We start from the raw sequence: 18,631 nt of genomic DNA on the forward strand, positions 1-18,631 counted from the left end.
TGGGCCAGGGAAGAGGCAAAGCAGTTGTGGTGGGCCTCTTGCTTTAGATCCAATGGTGTGAATTGAAGCATCAGACCAGACTTCTCTGCAGGAGCACTTGCTGTTAATGCCTACCCAGTACAGGAAGTCAGAGTGTGTTAGGAAGGGTGGCATGATGTCAGCTGTGTCCCTCCTGCCTGTGCCTCTGGCCACAGAAACTGCAGTGCTTTAATTGCTTGAATCCAATGTCAGATTTGGATAGGCCAGACAGCTGAACTCTTAGGAAGCAGAGCTTGGCTAACACTTCAGACAAGCTTGCCAAAATCTCCCTACCTCAGCTTGCTGAGGGAACGCAATCTGTGCGATCGCTGCTTTGGCAGTAACACGCCAATAGCACTCGAAGGGATTCCACTCCCCCCAGTGTGAGCACACAGCTGCATCCCACAAGGCAACACTAGTTTCAGCAATCCCTAATGGCTCCTGATTTCCTTCTACAGCTAAGAATCTGAAGCAATTAACATCTGTAATACAGCTCTGGCACAAGAGCCATGCTTGACTCTCTACTGAGTCACATGCAGCTCGAAAGCCACAGGTTGGCCTTAGACTGCTGTGAGCTGCTACATCTCTCTCCTATCAGGTTTCACAGGATCCATACATGTCCCTTTAAGGTACCAGTGCAAATATGGGGTTAAGACAGCCTTATGTCTTATGCAAAACTAGGTTAGGTCAAACCCTCATCTTCTACAAGAACCATCTGTGTGAAACTTCAAGTGGAAACTTACACAGAATTCTTTTTAAAAACTATTACATTTAATTAATTTAATGTAAAAATACAAGACAGACTTTGCATTCCTGTGTTCTGTGCCAAAACAATTTCTTAATTTTGGTATACTAGAATCCACACAGAGTGTTTCCTTTCTTTGTCAGCATTCCCAGCATCCTAAGGGGTGGGAAGCAAAAGCTCTAAATATTCTTCTCAATCCTACCGGGAGGTTTCATCTCGCTTTTAAATCGCAGAAAGAAAGAAGCATTAATTTACTAATGGTTGAAAAAAGATAATTTAAACAGCTGTGGTTATCCTAAAAGGATTTTTGAGGCACATACAAGAAGTAGGCCAGGACAGGGGTAGTTGAAACAATTTTGAACTCTTTCTGCTTGTTAGCCTTCTGCATTTGTTACCATGGTTATTTCTAGTCAAAATGTTATATTGGCAGGGGTGTCTGCTAAAACAACAAACTTTGAGCAAATATTGCAGTATATTTTCCAACAGGAGTGTTTCCAGTATTTGTGCAGGAAAAGTCTAAAAGCAGAGATCTCCCAATTGGTGAACTGAAATACAAGTGGATAGCTCTACTAACATTGATCAACACTGCTTTTTTTCCATACAAAAAAAATAGTACTCCAAACAATATCAACAAACAGCTGGTAGAATGTAGTACATTTGCTTGGACAACAAGGAAAATGGGTAGAAAGTCTAATCTCTGCAGACTCTTGTGAATGAAAAACAAAGTCACTAGCTCTGAAATCTTGAAATCCAGATTGTATGAGATCATCATGGGTAGAAAACTAGGTAATTGGGATAAGGCAGGTGTTTCTAGTGCATGAATGTTATCTGGCTTTCCAGCAAACAGCCCACCAAGCTTGCACAGCCTCCAAGGGCACCTCTGAAGGAGGGGAGCTGGAGCCTGCTGCTGATGCCTGGGAAGATGGGGTGAAACACTAAGACCTTACTGACCTGAGATTAAAAGCAAGAAGGGTCTGTGTGGTACAGCAAAGAGAAGTCAGCGCTACAAAGGAGCATGATGTAACCTCAGGTCAAAGACAAGATGATGATGATGTTAACAGCAGCTATATGATGACGTTGAGCCCAGCTAGTAAGAGAGTATAGTTGTCAAAAATAACATTTTTCTGCAAAACAGATCGCATGACATACTATAAAAACTTCAGCAGTACTTTACACATATAAAATTCTCCAAGTATACAATAAAATCTTCCAAGTATGCAACATTTTTTGATGGAAAGTATTTCTGAATCATAAAACCAGTGGATCTATACCATGATGAGTGGCATGTTTCTCTTGAAGCCTTTATATTTAGCTACTCCCTCTAACAAACTGTTGCTAGATTTGAACCTATTTATATTACTACTCTCAATTTGGTCTCACAGCCTTCAGTTTTTTCAGAATTGCAATTTTAACAGCATTCCTTTCACTCAAAAGAAAGTGAAAACAAATAGTTTCCAGAAATGGTTCAGTGCTGCTGGCTGAGGCCAACTGAAGCCTGCATTTTTTGTCTTGAGCTGTTAACCTGCTACTGCCTTAAAATCACTTGAAGTAACTTGAAGTGCAGTGTATTTATAAGCTGGTCACTGGATAGTAACAGAAAGGGTTACCTAGGCCCTCCCCGTGCAAATCCAATCATCCTTTTGCCTTTTGTTACAAGAATCATGAGCTAAAGAAACCCATTAGTAGCTATTTTGAACAAATTAATGAGAGTTAAATATATCCAGCCACTCAGAGCAGAATGATTCATTCACAAATAACAGCCAAGTCATTGGCCAAGGTCCTATTTACATAAATTAATGAAACGATCACATTCACAACAATGTGTAGTTTAAAGATAATTGCAGGCACATACAAGAACAGGACTCTGGCCTGTGTTGTTTGATAGGAAATTAAAGAATAAATGAAGAGACATGGTGGGTTTGAGAGAATATAAATCAGGTTTATTCAAGATGGACAGTATGGCAGTGAGGAGCTCTGGAGTTTTGCAGGGGTTTCCTGCTGCTGACCTTCGCCACACTCACCGTGGGTGGCTTAGGAAAAGAACAATTCCCATCATTTGCCATGAGTGTGGCCACAGAAAGTCCAAAAAATCTGGTTTACAGGTTGCAGCGATAACTTTTAACCTTGTGCTTCTATAGCAGAGATGCTATTGGAGTTGGATCTTTTGTTTCTAGATCAATGCAACAAGGAGAGTTTTATCTGTAGATGGGTAAGTAAATACATGGGAGTTTGTAACAATATGAAAGCCTAGCTGCTAACATTCCTGCCCAAATCCACTGGCTTGATTTTGTGCCTTTTTCTGTTTTAACTACCTGGCTGGTTTAAACAAGAAAAGAGAGAGAAAGTGAGCAGGACTGTGGAGACAGCTGGTAGACTGTTATTTATGCCATCCCTATTGCTATGTTCAATAGGACAGGGGTTGTAGGAGTGGTAGTATCCTTTCCTGGACAGATAACACTGTTGGGAGCAAACCAGCAAACTTTCTAGTTCACAAACTCTTCAGAGGGTCCTAGTCAGGGGAGATGTATAGTACTGGACTGCTGGGTCAGCATGCAGATGCCTCCCTGGAGAACACTGCTGCTTCACAACAGACATGACTGGAAACTTAAGAGATATTAAATTAAGAGGGAAAAATACTATACTAGCGTTTTATAAATAGGAATGTGCTATTCGTGTTTTTTCCCCAACCTTGCAATTATTAGGGGTGACACAAGGCTATATTCACCTGCAATTGCATATCAACAAAACCACCCATGTAAGGTGTAGGCTGTACTTCAGATGTACAAGAGCAAGGTGCCTGTCAAAATGTACCCTGATTTACTGGTGGCAGAACATCCATGGCTAAAAATACTTTTGAATGAGGATATCAGATGGTATTTTCTGTAAACTTGTGGATCAAGATAAGCAGGTTTTCCTAGATTCCAGCACTAGATCCATAACAGCATAACCTCACGTGGTAAGTTTTCCTGGAACCGTTAAGTACTGAAAAGATATTTTCTGTGATATACAGAACGTCATCATGTACATGAAAGGAAATACTACTTCATCAGCTTAGCTGTCTCTTAAATGTAGGGAGACTTGGTGCCAGGGAGATTTTGGCAACTACAGTTCTACTTTGGTTCAGATACAGACTGTTAGTCACAGTTTTCTCATCTTCTCAGAAAACTTGTATGTTCATTTGTGTTGGGCTTTTTTTCCCCTCAGTCAGCCATGAACTAAAATGAATGTTTTCAAAATTCATGGATTAATCTGACTTTGATGCCAGAATGGCTTATTAGATACTTTGAACTAACTTGCTGTCTAACATAGACCAGAGTTTCAGACAGAAAAACCTACAAACTTGATTGGAAGATACTAGACAGATCTTTTGCTATTTGGTTGTTTTGTTTTTGTTTTTTTTTTTTTTTTTTGTTTGGTTGTTTTGGTGTTGTTTTGTTTTGGATTCTTTTGTTTGTTTTGTTTGTGCTTTGTTTTTGAATTGTTTCAGCCTTCTTTTTATAATCTGTAGAGACTGAGTGAACCAAACTAATTAATTACAGTGCAATAGTGATACCTGCATTTCTGTCTGAAATTGCCACCCTACAGGTATTTCTTGGTGTAGCACATTCATACGTTGGCATGTTGAAGAGCTGTGTAGACACTTTTGGTACCTAAATTAAATTATGGTGTCCACTTTCTGAGCTGTGCATTTGATGCATCAGGAATGCCAAATTTATATCCCTGAAATGTTTTTCCACCTGCATAGCAAAGAGTCTGGGATGAATCCTCTGGAGGTTAGCTCCTCATTTAGGCAGTATTAGTCCTTGCTTTCTACTCTCTCTGACATTTTCAGGATTGTCCCTGTGGGAGCTGCTCAGTGTCCTTGCACATTGTACCACTGTACACAAGGAAATTCCCCTCCCAGCCATGCCCCCTGTGCTGGGGGGGGTAGAACTGCCCTGGCAGAGCTAATCAGAGCCACAGCAGTAGCTACACAGCAAGGCAGGGTATGTGAAATGTGCTTTGTGCTGTCCATGTAACAGGGCAATTCCTGGTTCTCAGCAATCTCGGATGGAGGGTGTTTCTCTTAAAGACTGCTTTTCTTTTTCACGTTGTCAAAATAAAAACCAGCCTCCAGCCTCCAAGTTAAGCACCCTCTGGGGAGGATGCAGTACCCATTTTAGGCAGCATGAGATTCATAACTGTGCCAGGGTAAAACAAAGTGCCCAAGACATCTTAAATCAGCTCCAGACAAGTGCCAAGCAGCTTTCAAGAGGATTAATGTACAAACCCATAGGAGGTAAATGCCTTGAAATTCTGCAGAGAAGAATCAAGTACAGCAGTCTGTGGTACTCTTAAAACTTGCCTTACCGTTTGGTGGTTAATCCCATTCTAAGTTGTAACTTCAATTTTTTGACTCAATGACTAAAGCAAAAGATTCCTTTTCCTTCCAGTCTTTATTAGAGATTTATTTTTAATAGTGTAATACTTTCTGTACAATCTTAATCTTTACAAACTCTTAACTAACAGAATCCCCTAAATTCTTCCTCTCAGTAAAGGGTTATTTCTATTACAGAAGTGTGAGACAGTCAAAGTTCCTATCTATAAGAATTCTAGTCAATCTAACCTTTACTCCCCGTTGTTGTAAATGGAGTCTTCAGGATGAATGTTCTTTCTGATGCCACTAAAGGAAGTAGAGTAACTGTACTGTAAACTGCATATAATGCAGGCTTAAACAGGGCTTTAAAGCAGAAGGCAAGCAGTTACATACCCTACAGAGCCATTCTCCATGTTTTCTTACAACCCACCTATGTTTTCTGTCAATACTGCTGGGAAGTACTCTTTATGTGCAATTTTCTGATATTTTTTAGACATGCTTTCTAAATTACAAAGTATAGATATCAGACATATTTTGAAGTTAATAGAATGCTATCTAGCCATAAAGAATATTTTCTTATAGAAGACAAATGTTGCATCATAATAATTTATTTGTAAACTTTAATGGCTGTGTGTGGTGCTATTAACAGTGATATTGGCAAATTTACCATTAGTCATGGCTACTATTTGCATAATTGCCTAGAAAAATTGAAAATCCTGTACTCTTATCAAAGATTATAGCTATTCTTGGGTTGTGCTAATGTTTTGGAAGGTCTGGGCAAGGGTAGTTTCCAAGTGAGTGTGGCTTCTTTACTTTGCACCTTTCTGTTAGCACTGAACACAAGCATTTCCCAAAAACTGTCACAGCATTCTTCACTGAAAACTTTTTCTTTTGGAAAAAATCTGTATTTGGCACAGGGTAGTGGTGGTAATATTCTGTGTGCCAGCCATTAGGTGGGGGTCTCTGAGAATTTGGGCATCATGAGCACAAAGTGAAACTTCTGCAGCAGGAGGACAGTAAGAACTTTCTCAACATAATTTTTCTTGAAAGGGTAAACTGAGTCTCATTTATACCAGTATGAAATCACAGTGCTGCACAAATCTACCTAGTAGGAGATAGGTACTAGACTAGTACCAGCTAGTAACACCCTTCTTTCTGTCCTCTAACTACTCAGCTTCTTCTGTGGGAATTGATATGACAAAAGTTTTTATTTAAGTTTGCAACTTGAGCCTCATGTTTGTTCTTAGTGGACTGTTTTCCTAATAGGCTTCAAGCAATGTAATTGTCCCCTCAGTCCAAGCTGTCCAGTACGTGCTTTGTCACTGCCATTCTGCACAGGCCTCCTAGCTTGAAATTCCATGGAAGAATGTGAAAATTACCCCAGGGCCCATCATAGCTCCCTGCCAAGATGAAGCAGAGGCCCATTAACAGCTTGAAGCAAAATCCTTCTTGTTTCATCACAGTGCAAACTTTTGCTTGGGCAGATTGCGGGGCAGTTTTGTTCACTGATTACTCAGACCTTATGATAAATCAGTGTGGCTGAGTCTGGTGTTTTCAGCTGGTCACACAGTGGAGATTTTTTTATTTCTAAATAGCTTTAAACATCATTAATACATCATGACTGTAAAACGGTATTTAGAAAGAAAAATATAAGCGATCTTGAAGATATCAAAATCTCTTAATTCAGGGTTAGAGACAGTGATTTTGTCATCAGCTTCTGTATGAGTCAATAGAGGATTAACTGGCTGTTTAGGAAGAGCCTGGTAACTGGTATCTGCCTCTTTGTTTTAGGGTAGAGTTAAGAGAGTAACTTATGCCAACTGTATTCCTTTAACCACCAATTTCAAAAGTCCAAAAACCATGAAGTAGGCCCCAGAATACTTTAAAATGTATGATCTTCTACTAAAATTCTTTTATTTGCCTGCTTTCTTTTAGTTTTGAATTTACTTTGTACTTTTCCAGCTTTTCTCTTCAGCTTTGAAAGCTAGAAAGAGATTCTTGCCTAATAATTTGTCCCTATGAAACTGTGAGAGTAAAAGGCACTTCTTAAAATAGTACTTTTTTTTACTGCTTGAGCCCGACATAGGAGAATGCTGAGGTCATAGTCTAACTCTCAGAGAGTAAATCTATTTTTTGTAATAATGACCATCGTCTATGTGATCCTAACAGTTTGCTTATTAGGTAAAGTACTGAGCTATTGTACTGAGTGAAGATCAGTTACTACGCAGTGGAAGTCTTCTGTATCAGTTTAGTCTGAATAGGTTTTTTATTACTTTACTCTGTTTTTCTTCTCTCATAATTCTTTGTCTAGAAATTCTGTCTTAGGAGTCCTTAAGAGAGAGATGTCTGTTATTTGGGTTTAAATCCTGGCTCTGGTGACGTCAATGGAAAAAAATCACCCATTGACTTCAGCTGGGTCAGGATTTCTCCCATGGGGTTTACGAATCTATTGATTTTAACTAAGGCTGTAGAGCCATACATACATGAGAAACAAACTCCAGAAAAGAAGCAAATGATCAAACTCTTCCCCCAAACAAAGTCCTGGACTGTCTTTGATCTCGCCTGTCTCATAGTCTCATTTACACATCTGAATTTCTCTTCCAAAAGGAGACTGTGCAGCACAAGCTATTCCTTAGTTTTGTGATAAACTGTAGAACTAAGATGCCTGTGTACAGATCTAATCTCCCCTCAGTTTGAGGGCATGAGCTTGTGAGCTTTCTTCAAGCATCAGTCTTACTGCACATCAGTAGGCAGATACAGCCCTGCATGCTGATGAAGAGTCATGTACCAAACGTACTTTTGAGAGTGGCTTCTAAGCTGTGAACTTGGTGTTTTGGTAACTTTCGGCCTTGAACTTTCTAATATCATAGTAAGTCCAATATACTTAATTGTGAAATTACTGTGTTGTGAAATAAGGATTCCTCTGCCAAGAAGGAAAGGTGCTGAGACCTCCTGAAATGTGGGTTACATTAACATTGAAGAAGAGAAAAGAAATCTTTCAATTGTAGAATATACCCATGAGAGTCTGTGTGGAGCTTGGTTTTTTTCTAAAGGCAAATCTTTTGAGGGTATTTGGAGCACCTTCTAAATTTAGGATTTGAGAAATTGTTTCCTCCTGTATCAATCCTTGGGGGAAAAAGACTGTATCTCCGTTTTATTGTTGCACTCTCTTAAAAAAAGGTGTGTTCAGGGGTAACCTCTCGTTATCGATGGATTTTGTCCTTGCTGTCATTGTGGCTATGGTGATAAGTGAGGTCCTACACGTGAATTAGGCACCGCTAAAAGCTGCCACTCCTACAATATCCTAATAAATAAAATAAAGTGGGAAATCCAAGAATGGTCTGCTTGGGAACGATCTTTGTTATTACTGGGCTCTGTATTTAAAGAGGGTGGTGATGAGCCACCCTAAAATTCCATATTATTTTTTTTTCCTGTAAATGTTGTTACATTAATTATCAGGTTGGGATCTCCCCGGACCTGTGAGGATCTACTGCTCCACCTTGTGGTCTGAAAAACGCTTCCCGTTATTCTACTCTCTAGTAGTGCTGTGCAGAAAAAATCCAGCCTCTTCCCCTTTTTTTATTTAACTGGACTTTGGCTTGAACCAGTATCATACTTTCCCTCGAGATATGGATCGTAAGGGCACGTAACGTGCTGTCACCTTTGGCATGCTTCAGGAAAGACATTGCAAGAGGTCTTTCATTACAGAAGAGAAAAATAGAAATGAAAATACCAGTGAAGAGAAAAGTGCTGTACACACATACCCACATACTTCAGGAGGTGCAGAATAAATTAAAAATAGCTAGCAAAAAAAAAAAAAAAAGCACAATACTCAGCCATTTTTTTCATTACATACACCGGGCCCAAGGAAACACTGATTTGGATGGTCAGCGAAGCAATTGCAGAGGGTTCATTCTTCCATGCTGCTGTTGGGCCAGAAAAACAGCATTCCCACAGTCCTGCAGTCTTCAGTAAAGATGAATGCTGTGCAATTGCCCAGGCACAATCCTTCCCCTACATCAATGCCACAAAAGCTGTTTCTCAAACTAGCAAGAGTGCTATAGCAAGACAGGACACCCAGTGCTTGGAAATCATGCAATAACTTTCTCCAGCTCTGAAATAAAGACTGCAAAAGAGTAATAGTCTTCTGCTGTTGAAATCACAATTCCTGTGTACTTCAGTGGGGTGGGATCAAACCAGTACTGCTCTTCTGATGCTGGGCTTGTTCTAGGGAAGCAGTTTAAAACAAAGCGTTCCAAGAAAGGCTTTATGTTTGTGTAGTCTAACACCACCAGCCTGGGAGGGTTGGATCCTATTTTGGACACTTAGCATATATTCTTAGACCATTCTAATAGCCAAACTGTAGATATCAGTTAATACCTACATTAAGAACACAGCTTCTGCAATCACTTGTGCTTTTGGAAGTGAGTGGTTGTGTTCATAAAGCCTTAAGGAGTAGGAGCACTGGAAAAATTACTGTCTTCTATAAAAAGACTTATTGTATAATAAGGGCAGCTTGTCTTACTACATACCAGCAGTCAGAATGCTTGTCATAAAAAAACATTTATGGACTGGCAGCAGACAACTGCCTGCCCAATCCTGCCTGAATTTTGCTTAGCAATATGTTATCACACAATTCTGTCTGGACAGTTGGTAGTGTGCTTTGGATGAATATGAGTGTAGAGAAGGATGTGACTTACGCAGCCAGATCTCCCTGGTGGCATTTTCTGCTTCTGAATGATAGACCCTGGTTCCCAAATTGCTATTCTGTACTGTCACCTTTGTCATGCTTCAGGAAAGATTGCAAAACTTGTTTGAATAGAGAATAGGGGAAAGGAGAAGGAAGAGTGAAAATAAAACAAAGGATGGTTTTGATAAGTAGTCTAGAGGTTCTTTTCTATGGCTTTCTTGAAGAATATGTCACAAGGCAAGAAAATTAACTGTTTTCCTTCCATTCCTCCCACCTCCTTTCCCCTCTTTATGGATTAAAGATTTCAAAAGCTCTGTGGCTAAAATTAAGTATATTGAATCTATACAGAAGTTAAGCTGCTGAACTATACTACAGTTACCCAAAATTTCCATGAGAACAGGAATTATTCATCAGTACTGGGGATCTAGTCACTTTCAGTGCTGATTTCCTGAAGGACTCAGATATCCATCTTTAGGAAATCAAGTTTTGAATGTCGAGAAAGCCTTTAATTTGAAACTCTTCTGACTTTGCACCAGTATATAAGATCTGCACAATTAGGATGAAACCTTTGCATCAAAGGTTCAAGACTTGATACAAAGGTAGGGAGAAGGAAAGCAGAAGATTAAGGAGTTGTAGTTGGAGGAGGTGATTACAGGTTGTCAAGACATGGGTAATGGGCTGCTAACATGAATCCTTTGTCTCCAAAAGCCTTGAGGAAGGAAAACACAAGGTTTATAACCAGTGTGATACTCCTGGATTCCTTACATACTCTTCATTGAAAATGGATTGGGACAGTGGATTTGTCCTGAATACAATTTATGTCAACTTTAATAAAGATGATGATAATAATAGTAACAACTATAACGATTTTTTCTGTTGTCACATTTCAAGTCAAGAAGTTGAGAGTCAGTTGCAAGATTCCAGGGGGGTTGGACAATCCTTAAGGTCTCTTCCAACCCAAATAATTCTATGATTCTGTATGTACAGAGAAAACGGAAAGTACTAAGAGTGAGGTAGTAGTGAAAGACCCAGAAGTATTTTACAAAGACACATTATTTAAATTTGTCTCTTGACTTCTGAATTACAATATTTTAGTGTAACTATATCTCCAAGTGTAGAATTTATTAGTTCTGGTTTACTGTTTTGTAATAACGTTGAGAGCAGTTAGGTACAACATCATCTAATAACTACATGTAGTAACTGCAATGTATGTAAATTCTGTGCAGTTTACAGTGCAGACTGATATCAGAGAACCATACTACAGTTCTTAAATATTTAATCAATTGGTTAAACTGGGACAAAGGCTTTACAACTGGGAGTTACTGATGTGCTTACCATCAGACACAGCAAAAATATAGACATGGGCTATCTGATGTTGCATTTCAGAACTGCTCAAAATTCTTGAAACCATTCATTTCCATTTTAATACACAGCAAGAAATTCAGTAATTTATGGACTGATTTAATCCATCATTCCCCTCACAGCATATCTAAACTCTCACTAAAGCTCTATGTTCCTCCTGATCTTATGTGTAAGGAGTTGTATTAACATTCTGTTTCATATTGGTCTAAGCATGGGGAGGAGGTATCTGTCTGGAAATGGTATCTTTAGACTGCTGGAGCTGTATTCACATATTCACTAAACTGACAGACAGGTTTGTGGTATTTTGCTTAAAGATGAAAGGGAAATTCTGCCCCCAAACCATGTAGGCCATGTTTCAGTCTCCTTAGAGGTATTTTGGTTTCTTCAGTAAAGAAGGGCTGTTGGCTGCTACACTCCTAACCTGGCCTTTCTATTTTCTGTTGCTCCCAGAGCTTAAGACGATGTGAGTGAGAAAGCAGACACGAACTGCTATTTCATCTTGAATGAGTACCCAAACCCAGGACCCCGGGTCAAACTGTAAGAAAGTCCTGTATTTATTTTAATAGGAGTTAATGTGAGCTTTGAAGGCTCCCTAATGTGACTTGCAGAATTTACTTGGGCAGGAATGGCCTACTAGGGGTATTTCAGTACTTCTGTTCCTTGGCAGAATTGAGAAGGGTGTACAGGAATGAAGACAGCTTGGAGGGGAGGCAGGGGATGGGAAGACCTTAACCAGAACTGTTTAGTACTTGATGTCTTTTCTGCCTCTTAGTTTAGAATAAACTACTTCAAGTGGGAATCAAAATACGCATCCACTGTACTTAGAAAGATGTATCTTTGCTTTGTCAGCTGGTTCACACCAGCTCTTTTATTATCAGTAAAGCTTGAAAATCAGTTTTGGTAATTGATTGGAGCACCCCATAGATCAGTTCTGAATACTTGCCCTGTATCAGCCACAGGATGGTACTCTTAAGTGTAACATCAAGCTAAATATTATGGATCTTGTCTAGAACCTTTATATGCTGGTGTATCTCTAGACCTTTGTAAAATTGTCAAGCTAAGAGTTGCTAGAATTGTTCAGGGACAAATAACTTCTCTGCACAGGCAGGTATTTAGCTGAGAGTCTGTGTAGTGCGCCACTCATACACTATTTCATGGTATCATACCTGAGAGTCAGAAACAAGAACTTTACAACTGATGAAAGATTTGGGTGAGAGATTCAGTTCTTCCCTCTCAGCTATTCTTAATACTTCGTATGTAGTAGGTGTATAATGCACTAGCTTATAACCCTGCAGACATTCCTGTTCTGAAGATTTATTTTGTGGAGCCAACAAGCCATGTAGAGCAGAACAGGGGCTTTCAGAGAAGCAGCTGGCAACTGGCATGTGAGCTCCGGTGCTGAAGAGCCTGGGTTGAACCCATGCCCTGCATGCACCAGGTGATTAGTGGCTGATCAAGGAAAGGAGAGAGAATAGATGAAATGGGAAAGGGAAGAGAGCAATTGGGAGCTGGACACTGGCTCTGACCCTGGCAAAGGAGGTACTGCCACACTACACAACTGAGCAGTGTCCCTAATGTCACACTACGGCTGAGAACCCAGAGCTCATGGCCATAGCAAGGAGATCAGCATAACAGTTTAACCTGTCTGAGGTCAGTGGTTTGATGTGCTAATGGGAATTGAAAACCCCTTTTTAGGAAACCAAAATCACTAGATTTGCATCTGAGCTTTGATTGACTGATGAGTCAAACTCTTGGCGTAGGCTTTGCAGTGAGATTACTTCAAAGTTGATTTATTATTATCATCATCAATGCTATTTTGAAATATAAACTCTGATATTGTAAGGCAAAGGTCATCCACCTTTGAACTGTAAAGTGCTGGGTTATATTCTTCCCCAAAATAGGGATTAAATTTGGTGACAGACACTTTGCAAAACTGAGGAGGCAGAGTGTACTAGAAAGACAAGGTGGTGCTGTCAGCACCACAGTTTCCTCTCAGTGAAGTGGTGCAGTGGCCAGGCTCCCAGCTCTGTGGGAGGTGACAGCTACACGGTGTCATTCCCGATGCATGACAGCTCTTGGCTCCTGACTTTTTGCTGGGCCTGTTCAGGGATATTTGGATCTGGTTTATGCTGTCTTTGGTACCTGTGCTGTGGATTGCTCGGTCCTGCATTACAGCTTATGGAACTATGACTAGGACAGGGAGCATTAGGATAAATTGTAAGATACTTCTGAAGTGTATTGATTGCTGGCAAACTGTTTGTTGAAGCAAACAATTTCTTCTGGAAATACTGTGGTCTGAAAACACTTAAAAATAATGCTGCAGGGGAGATTAAAAGTGTGTATTATGATAGCTAGAGTACTGTTAAAATATTTATCTGCTGCTATTCTTAAATTCGTTAAAAACTTAATCTGATTCTTATGGTACAGTAAGTCTCCAGTGACTAATCTGACAATTACATGCTTCCTAATGAGTAGTCTGAACATGACTGACCTTGCAAATACTTTGGCTCACAAAAGTACTTCATGTTGGTAAATTCTTTTTCCCCAAATTTCAGTGGGAAATATTAATTCTGCCTATGACTATGCAGGAACAGGAAACAAAAATGAACATTAATACTGAAAGTGTCTTGTACAAAAACTACAATAGCTTGTTAACTAAGACTGAGCATCATCCTCCCCCAGTGTGAGCACATCAATTAATCATAGTAGGCATTACTCAACTTCATTTGGTATCAGTAAAATTTTAGATGTAATCCAAATATCAGGGTAAATCTTTCCCTACGTTGATGAGAGTATAATTTTAATAGTAGTCTTCTTCCTTAATTCAACATAGCCTCTTGTAGAGCTGGGGAGCAATTAAAAGGTTGGTTGCATTATAAAGAATTCTTTGGAGTACAGTGATGTTGACCACTTACAGAAAGAGTTATACAGCTAGGAAATCTTTTTCTTAAAAATAATAATTTTTAAAAAAGTGTTCTTGCCAGGAATAAGTTATAATGAGGATATAGCTCTTGTAAGATTAGCCAATAGAAATGACTGTAGTTGATGATTTCTCCAGTGACAAGCCCTGCTCCTTGCAACTCTCAAAAATGCACTGCACAAAAAGTATTCCATTTGCTGCAAACAGTGCTTTTCCTTTGTGCTGTGAGCAGCAGTCAAATACATGTAAGTTGTGGTATTTTTTGATCAGCTGGACTGAAAAGGTGATGTTTGAGAATTCCCCCTTTTGGAGTGTTGCCATATCTACTTAATGGGAGCTTGCAGATTTTTCCCATCTGTTCAGAGCCTACCCTATCACCTGATAAATGCTTTAGAGCACATAGTGGACATATCCTGCTTCCAAGAAGTCAGTGAGGGCAAGAACTCCTTCAGTCTGTTCATACTAAATTGTACTGTAAGCTTTCTGTGGCCCATTTTGTATTACAATACAGCCGCTGGATCTGTCTCTGCCCTTGTAAGGCAGGCAAGTCCTATGAAAGTAGATAACTGATATAGAAAAATAAATGCTCTAGATTTTTAGATCTTACTAAAGACTGGGGATTTTTTTAATAGCAGAAGAATGATTCCAAAAATTACAGTTGTTTACAGAAGGGTTACATTCTGCCATCTATCTTTGAGCAGAAATCCCATTGGGGTCTCTCAGCAGGCTACTCCCAAAACACAGATGTTTCTGGCTATTCATTCAGTGTTTTAGTTCTGCTGGATGCTTCTTACTCTCTAGCTTTTTGTTACTGGGAGCTTGTTAAAATATGAATGTTTCTTTTTGCTACCACCACCAGTTCTGTCTCCGAAGTTATCTAACAAAAAAAGTCTGTATAGCTGCCACTGGGTGGTGTACGCCTTGTGTAAGTAAAACTCACTAAAGTAAACTCTCAGAGTTTTGTATAAGTGGAACTTCCAGATCTAACTCAAAAGCTTCTGTCTGGTTTTTTTCTAGAAAATTTCCCTATTGTTTATCAAAGAAAGAAACTCCAGGACTTGGCTGGTAAAAAGAAGGGAGTGTATATACATCCATGTCCATGTAAAATTCAACTTTGAATGGGGGAATACAGTGTGTGTTTATACTTTCCTTCTCAGTTCTTGTAAGTTTCCATGCTTTCTTGAGAGCCACCTACTTTTACAAATATGGAAAGGCCATTAGTGTGTCTGCAGGCATCTTGAATTAATCATAGTTAGCTTTAGGACACAGTCCATATGTCAACCACCTAACTTTTTTTAAAATGTAAAGGAGGATGCCATTTTCTACCACTTCCATGTCCTTGATACTGTTGTTCAACTTCTAAGAACTTCTGTAGAACCTTCGTGGGTGTAGCTTTTGGTAAGATACAGGAGAATGTCTTTTTGTTAGGTAGCACAAGCTATGCTAACCCAGGATTTAGGACATTGCAACGTGCTTTCATTTCACTGAGTATTTTGTATCAATCTATTGATAACATGTTAATAACCCACACTGTCTAAAGCCAGCTCTAGGTAAATCACCGAGGCTGAGTATTTGCTGAAGCTTTCAGAGAGACTGCGGAGAACTGCATGAGGAAGAGGAAAGGAAACCTTTTACCTTCCACTGCTTTGCTTTATACATACCATCCAATTCAAGTTTCATCTATTCTGTTGGATTTTTCTTTACCTAGCAGTTCCTTATAAATATCAAAAAGCAAACAGTAATCCTATTATGAGCATCCTGGAAATTTTTTTTTTATAGGGTAAGTCTGAACATGGTATACAAGTATAAAAACAGCTTCTGATTTCATCCCTTTAATTCGTTCAGCAGTCCAGAAAAACTACTAAGATAGTGAAATGAAGTTTTTGCCATGTCTATATCCACATACCAACTTCTGCATGGGGAAGCATAGCAATTATATGAAACCCATTGTGTTATCCTTTTGAGCAGCAAAAGTTAAATTAGTGCTAGAAAGGGTCCCTCATGCAATAGCAGCGTGGTGGGGGGAAAAAAAAGGTATTTAAGAATGTCTGAGACTTATGACTGGAAAGATCTCAACAAAATCCAACGATATCCTACAGCTCTGCCTATTGTCTTATGTTTTTTGATCTTGCAGGAAAATATAAAGCAAACAAGCTCCCAAACACAGTTTCAAAGAAAGAAGGGACTGAGTTGGCTTGAAACTCAGTAAAGTACTTTTAGAGCCCGAATCTCTTACAAGAGTTTCTACTGACTACAACTGATATGTATGTCCAACATGAGAGGCAATGGATGGAAAATTTTTAAGATACCATAATGATCTCTGTATCGGTAAACAGTTCTCAGCTATTCTATAGACTTTGGTAGCAAAGGGCCTCTCCACCTTTGCTTGTAAAGGTCTGATTTTACTTTGATGATATTGAAGAGTTAATGTAAACTTTTCACTGAAATGTACCTCTTGTAGCTGTTGGCTTTCTCTTCACTGCCATTTGGAAGTATTCGAACTGGAAGATGCTAATGAAGACCCATTTTTTTCTAGCTGAACTGACACAAGATAATACGTGGTGGCTAAAGAAGATGCAGGAGTTGCAGACTGTTACCTTCTGTGCCTGAGCTGGCAGTAAATTATGAAGGAAGCAGGTTAGGAAATTAATTGACCTAAATTACAACAGAAAAGAGTTCAGGCACTCTGGGTGTCACCTTGTGCAATGTGAGATAGGGGAATGTATCTCTTTTCCTAAAAATTGCTAGATGACGTGGAGATGTGGCAATGGTGCATCTGTCCTGAGTGCTATGAATGATGCTGCTGCCACACCTGCACCTGACACGGCAGGAGACTGCTGGGTTCATGATGCATTGTGCTGCTGTGGTGTGAATGGCTAGGACTATTTTTGGGCATAACAAAATAAGGATGGAGGTTATTTTTCAGTGCTAAGTACTTTCTTCAGTCTGTCTGGGTGGTGAGCAGAGAGGTTTTCTGACTCCTCTCAGAAGTTTTGGAGGTACCAAGTTCGACCAAGTGTTTCATTAGCACCAGTATCCTCTTAAGTTCCAAGGACAGGTATAATTCCATGTTATTTGATAGGGATTTTCCCATTCATCCTGCATTCCTATTTTAATGGGAGGCAATTATTTTATGCTACAAGTGTGAACTACTAGCCTTTATCACCAGGCAACCACACTATCACTATATACATACATAACTGTCTTTCAGAACGTGCTTTCTATCTATCGGTTCTGTCTGTATGGCTCACCGTTCACACACAGTTCTCCATCTGCCAGGCAGGGTCTGTTCTTTCGGTGTGTGATTTGAAAGCACTCCAGGCACCTGCCCGGCTTGCAGATGGTGTTACTCCATCGCACTCTGGAGTCATCACTGACAACACAGCGTACTTCAGGGAAATGAAAGCGGATGATGGAGTTAAGGTCTTACTGAAGACATGGCAGACAATCTGAGCCAACTATGGTTACTGCGTGTAATTTTGTGTTGCTGTCATTGCCAAACTGTGCAAGAGGTGAGGTTTCGTTTGTAACAAGTCTCCTACCTACTTTGGAGGAGGGGAGAACCCCCACACTGCAGAACGGAGAGCAGAAATCCCGATCCTACATTAAAACTGCCCCCACAAAACCTTTCAGTGGTCTGGCGCTAGCTCTTCTAGATGCTGTTTTTCTGCTCGAGTGTTTTTGGTTTGGGCTTCCCCCCCCCCCCCCCCCCCCCCCTTGGTGCTATTTTTTGCGAACGAAAAAAAAGTGTTAAGCAGCCTGGAGTGGCAGCAGGAGGCAAATACATCTGTACTCAAAAACTAAGTTAAACTTCGAGGAGTGTGCGAGTAATCGCTCCCGGGAAGGGGCTGAGCGGTGCCCCGGGTGCTCTGGGGGCCGCGGCGGATCCCCGCTGCCCGGGAGGAGCGGGGAGCTCTGGGGCAGTGCGGCGGTGCCGCCGCTCCTCCCTTCGCCATCCGGCACCGCGCCCGGGCACCGCGGGGTGAGCCCCGGCTCCCGGCTTTGCCCCAGAAACTCCGCGAAGAACAGGGGGATGCCGCCCTCGCGGCGGTACGGCTTGGGGGTGTGGGGCCGGGGAAAAAGACCTCGCAAGCGGTGCTCTTACCCCCTCCATTTTTGTAGCAGAGGTATGGAAATCGCCAGACGTTGGCCAGATCCACGGCGAAGCCGATGACGGAGAGGAGGAAGTCGATCTTCTTGCCCCAGGTCTCCCTGTCCTGGGTGCCGTAGCGTGGCGCGGGGGTGGCGGGCAGGAGGCTGCTGCTGGTGTACTGCACCCCGTTGTGCTCCTTCACCAGGATCAGCTCCACGTCCTTCTTCGGCGGCGGCGGCGGCCCCGCGCGGTCCGGCAAGGGGGCCACCACCGACACTTTGCGCTCGGGCTGGATCTGTTTGTTCATCCTCGCCTTAAACATCCAGAGAGAGCGAGCTGAGGAGGGGGCGCGGGAGCGCAGATAACGGAAGTGCGCTTCCCGCTGGAGGCGACTCCGCGCTCAGCCCGGCGGTGTCAGCGCGGCGGAGCGAGGCACGGCCGTAATA

At 40.9% G+C, this 18,631-nt stretch overlaps 1 protein-coding gene across 1 annotated transcript in view; it reads right to left on the reverse strand.

The window, feature by feature from the left end:
- SLC6A2 (solute carrier family 6 member 2) overlaps positions 1 to 18,631 on the reverse strand; it is a 62,499-nt gene extending 43,868 nt beyond the window's left edge. The window contains exon 1 of the mRNA XM_048316941.1: positions 18,198 to 18,631. Coding sequence (XP_048172898.1) covers positions 18,198 to 18,507 — 310 coding nt within the window. The 5' untranslated portion in view covers positions 18,508 to 18,631. The remainder of the gene's footprint in view (positions 1 to 18,197) is intronic.

The sequence above is a fragment of the Corvus hawaiiensis genome, chromosome 12 (genome assembly GCF_020740725.1).
Source record: "Corvus hawaiiensis isolate bCorHaw1 chromosome 12, bCorHaw1.pri.cur, whole genome shotgun sequence".
In the NCBI taxonomy this organism is placed as follows: domain Eukaryota; kingdom Metazoa; phylum Chordata; class Aves; order Passeriformes; family Corvidae; genus Corvus; species Corvus hawaiiensis.